Consider the following 13,236-nt stretch of genomic DNA (forward strand, 5'->3'; position numbering starts at 1 on the left):
GTCTTTTCCTCAGGAAATGTGTGAAATATCTGTGTTATTTTTTATTACAATAAATAACATCATAATGAAAAGAACATTGAATACCCAGTGTAAGCCTGGGATGTTTACTCTGAAACAGTGGCATGTTTTATCACCGGTTTCCACAGAGAGTCCCTTTGCAGCCAGGGCTCCCCTCAAGAGCATAGATTGTGCAGTTCTGGAACCTTAGTGCCTCCTGGAGCTGTGCTGGCAGGAGCCATGCACCACCCCCCACCCCCTCAACTTGAAGGTTTCTCTTCTATTTTTATGCTTTCTTTTCCCTTGTAGATCATGGGAATCCTTTAGTGGCTATCCTAGGAGCCTTTTTTCTTGTCTTACCAGTAATTTCATGTTGGGCTTGCTTTTTTGTCTCTCCTGTTGGTTTAATTTCAAATGCTGCCAGTTGTGATCATTTTAGATTATTTCATGCAGCTGTTAGGCTTACTTTTGTTCCATAGAGTTTTCATTAAGTAAATGATATTAAAATGAAGTTGTTATTGGTAGTCAAAGTCCTAGTGAAAAACAGAAGCTGTTTTCCCACTTTGAAAGGAGAAACTTAAGGCTCTGTTGTTGTTCATAGTAATGTATTTGTTTACTATTGAAATTAAATCCCCATAGTTTATTGTAGTTTCTACCTCCCTTTAAGTCCTCCTATTTTGAAAAAATCACTCAGAGACCATGTATTTTATGTATACTGTTTTAGTCCTTTAGTAATTTGAGAGAAACTCAATTTTAACAGTTAAGCAAATGAAATAATTTTCTGTGTTCTTTTTATAGGAAGCTATTGAATCCTTCAAAGAAGCTCTGAAGCAGAAAGTTGATTTTATTGATGCATATAAAAGCCTGGGACAGGCCTACAGGTGAGTAAAGCACCAATACTCGGGGTAGGAGGGAGGGTGTGTAGTGGCATAGCCTCTCGTAATAGGGATTTGGTTTTTAAAAATGCGTTTCTTAGCCTGAAGAGATGGTCATTCTAAATCACATAGGTGTTCACATACTTGTTGAGATCTTCTCTGGGCGTAGAGAAAACCATGGGTAAGAGGTAGATACCATAATGCATGTTGCTGCTGCTGCTGTGCCCTAAAGTAACCTTAGTCTGTATATACTGGCCGAGAAAACAGTAGTCCTTCAAACGTACGTGCTTTGAATAGTGGCATTCTAAGGTGTTGACTTATGGATGATACTGACCTTTTTAGGCAGTAGCTAAGGTTAATATCCACATCACAAGGCTCTGTTTAAAGATCCTAGAATTGCGAGATGGAAATGTTACAAGTGTGTTGCATCTCTATCAGGAACAAGCAGCAATGCTTGGCTTCCTTATTACATGCATTACTCTGACCATCAAAGCTATCCTGACTTCCGATTCAAAAAAATTTTTTAGCACTCTGACCTGTATGCTGCTGCTACTAAGTCACTTCAGTCGTGTCCGACTCTGTGTGACCCCATAGACCGCAGCCCACCAGGCTCCGCTGTCCCTGGGATTCTCCAGGCAAGAACACTGGAGTGGGTTGCCATTTCCTTCTCCAGTGCATGATAGTGAAAAAGTGAAAGTGAAGTCGCTCAGTTGTGACCGACTTTTAGCGACCCCATGGACTACAGCCTACCAGGCTCCTCCGTCCATGAGATTTTCCAGGCAAGAGTACTGGAGTGGGGTGCCATTGCCTTCTCCGTCTGACCTGTATAAAGGTACTATAAATGTTAGGAAAGAGAAAGATAGTGACAGAAATCTCCTGTAAAACTGTTAGGTGCCTTACTCAAAAAGGATCTAATTCAAGAGCTTATTTATCTGACTCCATAGTTAGAAACCCACTCCAGTGTTCTTGCCTGGAGAATCCCAGGGATGGGGGAGCCTGGTGGGCTGCCATCTATGGGGTCGCACAGAGTCGGACACGACTGAAGCGACTTAGCAGCAGCAGCAGCAGCATAGTTAGAAAAAGTCTTTTATACTGACTTGGAGAAAGTGTGTTTGGATTCATTCTAGGTTTAAGGGATGGTATTTATCTGTCCTGTCCCATGGAATTGTGGGAAAACAGATCTGGAAACACCTATTAAATAGTAAAATGCTGTATAAATGTAAGTGGGTGTTATATATATATATAATGTATTTATTGTTTATATAAAATTGACATGAGATATTTTAAAGTTTCTATTATTTATAAAATTTTTAATATACAAAATAAGGCAAGGCTGGTCAGTAATAACCATTTTCACTCTGAAATGACCACAAATCTAAAATACACTTCTTATTTCAAAATTTAAATTAGATAATGATTTATTAGATTTTAATTGAAGTAACTTAAACAACAGAAAAAATAAATTTTAAACCTATGAATTTGGTAAAATAAATAAGCAAACACCCACATTAAAGTATCTTACTTATAGATTGGATCATAATTTTGAGGGTAACTTAATTCTGTATGTTGACTAAAACGCCTGTATTATGTTCATCACTGTTGTTAAATACCTAGGGAACTGGGCAATTTTGAAGCAGCCACCGAGAGCTTTCAGAAGGCTCTGTTGCTCAACCAAAATCACGTGCAGACCCTCCAGCTCCGCGGAATGATGCTTTATCACCATGGCAGCTTACATGAAGCCCTTAAGAACTTCAAGGTGAGCATCCGTAAGAGAGAAGCACTGGAACTGCAATTTTATATTATTATTCTACAAGGTTTCGTGAAATGAATGGAGTCATTGGGGGTGGGCAAGAATAGTGCTTCAGTTCAGTTCAGTCGCTCAGTCGTGTCCAGCTCTTTGCGACCCCATGAATCGCAGCACGCCAGGCCTCCCTGTCCATCACCATCTCCCGGAGTTCACTCAGACTCATGTCCATCAAGTCAGTGATGCCATCCAGCCATCTCATCCTCTGTTGTCCCCTTTTCCTCCTGCCCCCAATCCCTCCCAGCATCAGAGTCTTTTCCAATGAGTCAACTCTTCGCATGTGGTGGCCAAAGTACTGGAGTTTCAGCTTTAGCATCATTCCTTCCAAAGAACACCCAAGACTGATCTCCTTTAGAATGGACTGGTTGGATCTCCTTGCAGCCCAAGGGACTCTCAAGAGTCTTCTCCAGCACCACAGTTCAAAACCATCAGTTCTTTGGTGCTCAGCTTTCTTCACAGTCCAACTCTGGCATCCATACATGATCACTGGAAAAACCATAGCCTTGACTAGACGGACCTTTGTTGGCAAAGTAATGTCTCTGCTTTTCAATATGGTATCTAGGTTGGTCATATCTTTCCTTCCAAGGAGTAAGTGTCTTTTAATTTCATGGCTGCAGTCACCATCTTCAGTGATTTTGGAGCCCCAAAAAATAAAGTCTGATACTGTTTCCACTGTTTCCCCATCTATTTCCCATGAAGTGATAGGACTTAGACTTCAACAAAAAGAAAGAGGAAAGAACCATTGTCTTGACCAACAGACTGATTTACAGAGTATGTATTTGGTCTGATTTAACCTGGAGGGAAAACTTTCCTAATTTCAGTTTATAATTCCAGATTAAAGAGTAGAGCACTTTAAAGGTTTCTAAACTGTATGGATTCTAATACAGCCTTTTTTCCTTCAATGCCTCAGCGATGTCTGCAGCTGGAGCCATATAACGAGGTGTGCCAGTACATGAAAGGACTCAGCCACGTGGCAATGGGACAGTTTTATGAAGGGATAAAAGCGCAAACTAAAGTTATGCTAAATGACCCTCTTCCTGGCCAAAAGGCCAGCCCAGAGTACCTTAAAGTGAAGTATCTCCGAGGTAAGTCCGACAGCTGCAGAATCATTGACTCTGTGAGTGCTTAGAGTTGCAGGAATCATACTGCTCGTCTCTGAGGTTACCTGTTAGGCAGTTGAGTCTCAGGGAAGCTGGGTGACTTGCCCCCAGCCACCCTCTGGTTAGTGGTGGTAACTGGACTAGAGAGAGCTTGTATCTCCTAAAGGCCAGTCTTGGTTTGTTTTTGTTTTTTTTTTTTGCCTCTTCCTCACATTTTTTCTTTCTAAAATTAAAAAATTTTACTTATGCAGAAACAATGTATTTTGAACTAAATATGACAATCATCTGGGAATCCTTGTCTTGTCACATCACATCCAAAAATATAGGAATGACAAGAAAGTAATCTTAAGTTTTCACTGTTAAATAAGAACTTAGTATCTTTGATCTGTCAACTCCTGCATATCAGAATTCTTGCATATTTTGGAGAATTTAAATTGAGATGAAAAAGAAAGCAAATCTTTGAGTTATCCTTTTATTAGTCAGTCTTACCCTTTTTATGCTATACATAGACATTTTTATTTTTCATATAAAGCCCAGATATTTACTTTTATTTTTTCTCTTTCCTTTTTCATTAACCCTCTATTATAGTACTGTCCAGTGAAAAAATTGCAAACCATGTATGTAATTTTAAATTTCTAGTAGCCATGTTAAAAAAGTAAAAACAAACAGGTGGAATTCATTTTACTAATTCATCTTATTTAACTCAGTACCTCTACAATATCAGTTCAGCATATTATTATTATTATGAAAACACTATTTATTGGCTGTTTTATATTTCTTTGTACTAGTCTTTGAATATGGTATATATTATAGTTCATCTCAATTTGGATGCTAAATTTTCATTGGAAATACTTGGTCTGAATTTAGATTTAATAAAATTTAAAATTAGAAAAATAGACTGACAGATGCAAGTTGTTCCAAACATACTGCAGTTTTCTAATAATTGAATAAAACATCAGTTTTAAGTTTAAATTTCTAATTAAATAAAATTTAAAGTTCAGTTTCTCATCCACATCTCAAGTTCTCAATAGCCAGCTATTAGGGACTACCTTCTCCAGTACTCTTGCCTGGAAAATCCCGTGGATGGAGGAGCCTGGTAGGCTGCAGTCCATGGGGTCGCTAAGAGTCGGACATGACTGAGCGACTTCACTTTCACTTTTCACTTTCATGCGTTGGAGGAGGAAATGGAAACCCACTCCAGTGTTCTTACCTGGAGAATCCCAGGGATGGCGGGCCTGGTGGGCTGCCGTCTATGGGATTGCACAGAGTCGGACACGACTGAAGCGACTTAGCAGCAGCAGCAGCAGGGACTACCTTTTGGACAGCACAGCTCTTTACTCTAAGTTGTAATTCCCTCTTTTTTCCTCATTCAGAAGAACTTGGACTTGTGAGCTATAGACTGAAGATGGGGGCGCTACATATCCTGGTTCTTTCTACACTGCTTCCCTAGAGATAAGCAGCAGTTGGTCAGTCAGTTGATGAAATTGCATACATAGTCAGTACATCTATCAGTTGACAAGGAACCAGGCTCTGTCTAACACTGAACTTGCATTCCCAGACTCTGGAATTGAATAGTGAGATCTTTCGTATTGCTTATCGAAAGGTGGTTAAAATTTAGGCAAGGTGGACCCAGATGGACTGGTTTGTATTTGCCCCTGGTAATAAGTCAGCAGCAGGCTACCTCCATTATCATATAATAGTGACTTGCTAAAATTTGGAGTTTCCACGTAGAATTCTTGTAATTAAATAACAGTTTGTTATGAAGTAATTGTACTTTGTACAGATTGGCTATAAAAAATTATAATTAGCTGTAAAAACTGTTTCAGCATATTTGGGTGTGTCAGATCTCGTTTCCTATCTGCAGAGTATTCTCGATATCTTCATGCACATCTTGATACTCCCCTAACGGAATATAACATTGACGTGGATCTGCCTGGAAGCTTTAAAGACCACTGGGCTAAGAATCTGCCTTTCCTCATAGAAGACTATGAAGAGCAGCCAGGGCTGCAACCCCACATAAAGTGAGTTATTTAAATGAAGACCTTTTTTCTTTTTTAACACTAAGCTGTCAAGTTCATCATAATGTCTCTTGCCTGATAATAGCTTTCTATCCACGTTTCTGATGAATTTATTTTTGAATTTGATATGTCTGGAAATACTTCTTTCAGTTTACCTTTGAATATATGATTTCCTTTTTTAAAAAATTTTCAATTGGAAGATAATTGCTTTATAATGTTGTATTGATTTCTGCTATACAACAATGTGAATCAGCTGATATATACATGTATCCCCTCCCTTTTGAGCCTCCCTTGCACCCCCTATCCCACCCTTCTAGGTCATCACAGAGCAGCAAGATGAGCTGCCTACGCTGTAATAGCAACTTCCCACTAGCTATCTGTTTTACACATTATAATGTATACATGTCAGTGCTACTCTCAATTCATCCCACCCTCTTCTCCCCACCCCACTGTGTCCATAAGTCCTTTCTCTACGTCTGTGTCTCTGTTCCTGCCCTACAGATATGATTTCTTTTAGCCCAGCATTCCATGGTAATTTAGGGTACTTTCAGACTTCAAATGTACTTAACAATTCTTGGTAGCCTTTGATATGCATTATTTTTTTTTACCGTATCACTTTAAAACAAATTTCTTAACATATTAAAAGTTTGAAATTAGAGTGCTGGCCAATACTGCTGCAGTTTGGCAGAATAGATCTGCTAAAAGGCTATCTCATTATAGAACAATTAGATTTAGAATAGAAATTAATTCCTGGGAGTCTAGCTGCCTTAAAAATTAGGAAAAATCTGTGAAGATCAGCCCCCTAATTCTTAAAAAAAAAGAAAGATATTCGACCAGAGTGATGGGTGGTAAACACATGTTAAAGGAAAAGATGTCCTACCCAGTGGAGCGCCTTGAAGCATGAGCAGGATGGGTTTGCTGACCTTCCAGGGGCTAAAGTGATCCAGTATTGGAGGCATTCCCAGGATCTCAATGGAAGCAGAAACAAATCCTTCCTGGGAAGAAATTGGTGCCAATTTGTGCCCTCAAGTATTCCCACAGCTTAAGATCATTAGCATCCGAATCAAAACCAAGATGACCAGAGCCATTTGTGAGAATCAACAGAAGCAACAAACAATAGACTTTAACCCTTATGGACTTCACATATTGAAACTGTTGAATATAAACTCTACAATAACTCCAGATGAAGTGCTTAAAGAAGTTATGAAATCATAAACATGAGCAAGAAACATGAGATTATAAAAGACCAGATTAAAAAAATAATTAGATGCTCTAAGAATAGAAAATACAGTCATTGAAATGTAGAACTCAGTATACAGACTAAAAAGCAGATTAGCTATAGCTGAGAAGAAATTGCAGGATTGGAAGATAGAGCGTTAGGAAGTATCCAGAGTGGGGCACAGAGTTGAGGAGTTGGAAAACCTGCAAGAGAGAAGATGTGTAAAATGTAAGAAGGGCTAACATGTAACTAATTGAAACTTCAGAAGGAGAAAATAGAAGAGAGGCACTTTTGAAGAAATAATAGCCAAGAACTTTTCAAGAAAAAGGAAACATATTAATAAATCTATAGTTTTTTTTTTTCATTTTATTTTTTAACTTTACAATTTTGTATTGGTTTTGCCATATATCAAAATGAATCCACCACAGGTATACATGTTTTCCCCATCCTGAACCCTCCTCCCTCCCCATACCATCCCTCTGGGTCGTCCCAGTGCACCAGCCCCAAGCATCCAGTATTGTGCATCGAACCTGGACTGGCGACTCATTTCATATATGATATTATACATATATCAGTGCCATTCTCCCAAATCTTCCCACCCTCTCCCTCTCCCACAGAGTCCAAAAGACTGTTCTATACATCAGTGTACCAATACAGTATTCTAGCGCATATATATGCAATTTAGAAAGATGGTAACAATAACCCTGTATACAAGACAGCAAAAAAATCTATAGTTTTTTTTAAAACGTGGGGTAAATACAAAGAAATCCATTCAGATACACCATAAGTAACTCGAAAACACCTAGGGTAAAGAGAAAAACCGTAAAAAATAGGAAAGTCATATCACCTAGGGTCAATTATTAGATTGTAAACCTTTCAACACCAACAGTTTATACAAGTTAAAAAGTAAAAGTCAAACAACCCATTCCAATTTAAAAAAGTGCAAAAGACATGAACAGGTAGGAGGGAGTCAAGATGGTGGAATAGAAGGACATGAAATTTGTTGCTCCTGACAAGTGCGTCAAGAATACATCTACAAACGGAACAGTTCTCACAGAGCACCTGCTGAATGTTAGTGGAAGACTTTGGACACCTAAAAGAACAGGAAAAATGCCCTTACAACCAACTAGGATAAAAGATCAAAGGAAAAAAAAAGAGGAATCAAAAAAAGGACTCGCAACCCTGGTGGGAAGCGGAAGGTGAGGGGAAGTCCCCACACTCAGATAAATTCCCTCATGGTGGGGAAATCAGCTGGGAATAGAAAGAGACCTCTAGGGGATCAAGGGGGAACACAACGGATGGTCTGTCGAAGGTAGGACAAAGTAAGAACTGCATGCATGGTCTGTGCTGCAGCTCTGCACAGCCCAGCCTGAGTTGTGAGTCATGCATGCTGGAAAGTGGGGTTTGGAATGCAGACCCAGGGAGGGGACAGCTGTTGTCTTTGAAAAGACAGCCTGTCGGGAAAGGAGTAACGGGCTCCAAAACTGCAAAGGTTTGTGGAAAATGTCCAAGACACCATAGAAGTAAGGCTTCATTGTTGAGTGGCATTGCAAGGGGCAAGGCTGCCATTACAACCCCCTTCCATACCTGCTGGCTTATGCCTCCACAGGCACTGGAAGGGGCAGCCATCTGAGCAGGCTTGCCCACCCCTTAAGCCAAGGCCTCCTCTGCCCAGGCAGGCTCTGGGGTCTGAAGCAGCGCCCTTGTCAAAGCCTTCCTGGGCACTCCCGCCTGAGACAAAAACCCACCAATGCTGGCAGAGGCTGAGTGCTAAAGCATGGAGTTAAACAGAGAGCACATCTGGGGAAAGGAGTACTACTGCCTGAACAGATACAGCGGGGGACACAAGTGAAGGGCTCTATTGCTGGGAATTGCCCTAGCGGAAGCGTGGTGTGCCTAGGAAACGAGGCATCATTGTTGAGAGGCATGGAAGAAGTGGGCCTGCTACATCCCCCCACATGCCAGCCCCTGCCTCCACCAGCACTGGGAGAGACTCCCACCAGAGTGACTGCAGCCTAGTCTGTTGCAACTGCCTTCTGGTCCCTACCACTGCAGGCAACGCATGCAAACCCTAGTTGTGGATGCTATACTCCTCACCAGCCTGAGGGAGTGTGTCTCCATCAGCCACTGTTTTCATTCCTTCTCACCTAGGCGGGAAACAGATGCGAGAGGGTGGTGCACGTTCAGAGTTGGGGCAAAAACCAAAACTGAGCCCCAGGGGCGGGGCAACTAAGGAAAAGGAACAGAAATCTATCTGTGCAGATGCCCAAGCCACAAATTAAATTCCTGAGATCAGCTTGATAAATCCTGTGTCTGGGGAGCCCCTGAGTAGACACCTATTCCCACGAATGAGGTCAGTCAGCAGTGGACTTTGAGGGTAAGTACATGTGGGAGTCAGGCCAGGTCAGAGTCTGAGCTAGCCCCACAGTGCCCACAGCAGGTCCAGAGACCTACCTAGAGGTATTGGAGGGCCCCCTGGGGAGACAGGGACTGGATCTGGCCCACCGTGAGAGTGAGGATACCGACAGAGGAGGCCCCAGGAAAATACTCTTATTACTATTATTCTTTGTTTGTTTCATTTTGTTCAGTTGGTGCTGTTTTATTTTTATTTACCAGTTTTTCTAATATATACTTTTATTTTCCGTTTTTACTTTTTTGATATTTTGTAGTTTTTTTTCTGTTTGTTCTTTGGTTCTTTGTTAATCCCTTTATTTTTTCCTCTTTCTTTTTGATTGTTTTTATAGGTTTCTTTTATGTTGTCTTCACTTTTTTGTTTATTGCCTTTCTATATTTGTTTTCTTTTTCTGTTTTTATTAGTTTAGTCCTTATTGATTGTTCTCATTTTTTAATTCTTTGTTCTCCTTTTTTTCCTTTTATTCTTTTCTGTCTGCTTCTTTGTTTCTGTTTGGTTTTGTTGTTATCATTTGTCTTGGATTTGTTGTGTCTGTTTAATTGTTTTCTTCTGTTTTTCCTTCTGTATTTGTGTTGTTGGTACTGTGTGTTTGGTTTGGTTTTTGCTATTTGTCTTGGGTTTTATTTGTTTTCTTCTTTTTTCTTTCTATTTTCTCTGGCTGCAGTGCATGGCTTGCAGGCTCTTGGTCTACTGGTCAGGGTTCAAGCTTAGGCCTCCGGAGTGGGAGTACTGAGTCCTGGATGCTGGACCGCCAGGGAATTCCTGACCCCAGGGAATAGTAATTGGCATGTGCTCTCCAGGAGGTATCCATCTCAATGCCGAGACTTGTCTTCACCCAACTGCCTTCAGGCTCCAATGCTGGACATGCCAAACAACCGGCAGGACAGGAACACAGCCCCACCTATCAGCAGACAGGCTGCCTAAGCTGTACTAAGCTCACAGATACCCCAAAACACACCGTCTGACATGGCCCTGCCCATCAGGGGGAAAAAGCTCAGCTCTACCCACCAGCGCACAGGCTTTAGTCCGTCCCACCAGGAGGCCTGCACAAGCCCCTGGGCCAGCCTCACTCCTCAGGGGGCAGCCAGTAGAAGCAAAAGGAACAACCACCTTGCACAGTAGGTTAGACAAAATAAAGTGGCAGAGAAATACGTTGCAGACAAAGGAGCAAGGTAAAAATCCCAACAGACCAAATAAATAGGAAGAGGAAATAGACAACTTACCTGGAAAAGAATTCAGTGTAATGATAGTAAGATGATTCAAGATCTTGGAAATAGAGTGGAAGCACTAATTGATAAGATACAAAAATGTTTAACAATGATCTGTGAAAAATAAAGAATAGTCAGTGATGAACAACACAATAACTAAAATGAAAAATACAGTAGAAGGAAACTATAGCAGACTACTTGAGGCAGAAGAATGGATAAGTAAGTTGGAAGATAGAGTGGTAGAAATAACTGCCAGAGAGCAGAATAAAAAAAAAAAATTGAAAAGAAATAGAAGCAGTCTCAGAGACCTCTGGGACAACTTAAACACACTAACATTTGAGTTATAAGGGTCCCAGAAGAAGAGAAAGGGAAGGGCCTGAGAAAATATTTGAAGAGACTGTGGACAAAAACTTCCCTAAAATGGGAAAGGAAATAGTCACCCAAGTCCAAGAAGTACAGAGAGTGTCATATAGCATAAACCCTAGGAGAAGCACACTAAGACACATGTTAATCAAACTAACAAAAATTAAATACAAAGAAAAAATATTAGAAACAGGAAGAGAAAAGCAAAAAATAACATACAAGGGAATCCCCATAAGGTTATCAGCTAATTTTTCAGCAGAAACTCTGCAGGCCAGACAGGAGAGGCAGAACATACTTAAAGTAATGAAAAAATATGCAATCAAGATTACTGTACCTAGTAAGGATCTCATTCAGATTTGACAGAGAAATCAAATCTTTGCAGATTAGCCAAAGCTAAGAGAATTCAACTCCACCAGATCAACTTTACAACAAATGCTAAAGTAACTTTTCTAGGTGGGAAACACAAGAATAGAAAACCTACAAAAACAAACCCAAAACATTATGAAAATGTTAAAAGGAACATATATATCAATGAATAACTTAAATGAGAATGGATTAAATGCTCCAACCAAGAGATGCAGACTGGCTGAAGGGATACAAAACAAGACCTGCATGTATGCACTCTACAGGAGACTCACTTCAGACCTAGGGCACATACAGACTGAAAGTGAGGGGATGGAAAAGATATTCCATGAAAATAGAAATCAAAAGAAAACTAGAGTAGCAATACCCATATCAGACAAAATAGTCTTTAAAATAAAGACTACTGCAAGAGACAAAGGAGGACACTGCATAATGATCAAGGGATCAATCCAAGAAGGTGTAACAATTGGAAATATTTTTGCACCCAACATAGGAGCACCTCAGTATGTAAGGCAAATACTAACAGCCATAAAAGGGGAAATCTCCATGATAATAGTAACATGGTAATAGTGGGACACTTTTAATATTCCACTTATACCAATGGAAAGATCATTCAGATAGAAAATTAATAAGGAAACGCAAGCATTAAGTGACACATTAGACCAGACAGACTTGATATTTCTAGGATACTCCCCCTGAAAGCAGCATACACTGCCTTCTCAAGTGCACAGGAAGCATTCTACAGGATAGATCACATCTTGAGTGACACATCAAGCCTCAGTAAATTTAAGAAAATTGACATCATATCAAGCATCTTTTCCAACCACGACACTATGAGATTAGAAATTAATTACAGGAAAAACCTGTAAAAAACACAAACACATGGAAGCTAAACAGTAGCTTCCTACTAAACAACCAAGAGATCACGGAGACATCAAAAAGGAAATAAAGAAATACCTAGAAACAAATGATGATGGAAACACCACTGCCCAAAACATATGGGATGTGGCAAAAGCAGTTCTAAGGGGAAGTTTATAGCAATACAGTTCCACCTCATGAAAGAAAAATCTCAAATAGACTACCTGACCTTACATCTAAAACAACTAGAGAAAGAAGAAGAAATAAAACCCAAGGATAGTAGAAGTGAAGAAATCATAAAAATCAGAGCAGAAATAAATAGAAATGAAAAAAATAGCAAAGATCAATAAAACTAAGAGCTGGTTCTTTGAGAAGAAAAACAAAATTGTTAAACCTTTAGCCAGACTCATCAAGAAAAGGCGAGGACTCAAATCAATAAAATTAGAAGTGAAAGAGGAGAACTTAAAACTGACATCACAGATATACAAAGGATTAAAGGGACTACAATAGGCAACTGTATGCCAATAAAATGGACAGCCTGGGAGAAATGGACAAGTTCTTAGAAACATACAACCTTCTAAGAGTGAGCCAGGAAGAAATCAGAAAATTATAAACAGGCCAATCACAAGTAATGAAATTAAAACTGGGATTAAAAGCCTTCCAACAAACAAAATCCAGGATCACATGGCTTTACTGGCAAATTCTAGCAAACATTAAGAGAAGAGCTAACACCTATCCTTACTCTTAAAAAAAATTGCAGAGAGAGGAACATTCCCATACTCATTCTACAAGGCCACTATCACCGTGATACCAAAACCAGACAAAGATGTCACACACAAAAAGAATGCTATGTGTCAGTATCACTGATGAACATAGATGCAAAAATCCTCAACAAAATACCACCAAGCCACATCCAGCGACACATTAAAATGATCATACACTGTGATCAAGTGGGATTTATCCTAGGGATGTAAATCAATGTGAGACACCAAATTGAAGAATAAAAGCCATATGATTA

General features: G+C 39.8%; 1 protein-coding gene across 16 annotated transcripts in view; it reads left to right on the forward strand.

The window, feature by feature from the left end:
* TTC13 (tetratricopeptide repeat domain 13) overlaps positions 1-13,236 on the forward strand; it is a 98,890-nt gene that overhangs the window by 45,088 nt on the left and 40,566 nt on the right. For all 16 annotated transcript variants that reach the window (XR_015156621.1, XR_015156622.1, XM_086381317.1 and 13 more), the window contains 4 exons: positions 796-878; positions 2,487-2,628; positions 3,587-3,761; positions 5,641-5,797. Coding sequence is in view for 14 of the 16 variants with exons in the window: in XM_086381317.1 (XP_086237443.1) it covers positions 796-878; positions 2,487-2,628; positions 3,587-3,761; positions 5,641-5,797 (557 nt within the window). In the remaining 2 variants the exon portion in view is untranslated. The remainder of the gene's footprint in view (positions 1-795; positions 879-2,486; positions 2,629-3,586; positions 3,762-5,640; positions 5,798-13,236) is intronic.

Source organism: Bos grunniens, chromosome 28, assembly GCF_055505025.1.
Source record: "Bos grunniens cultivar Pamir isolate PY7600 chromosome 28, Bosgru_T2T1.0, whole genome shotgun sequence".
In the NCBI taxonomy this organism is placed as follows: Eukaryota; Metazoa; Chordata; class Mammalia; order Artiodactyla; family Bovidae; genus Bos; species Bos grunniens.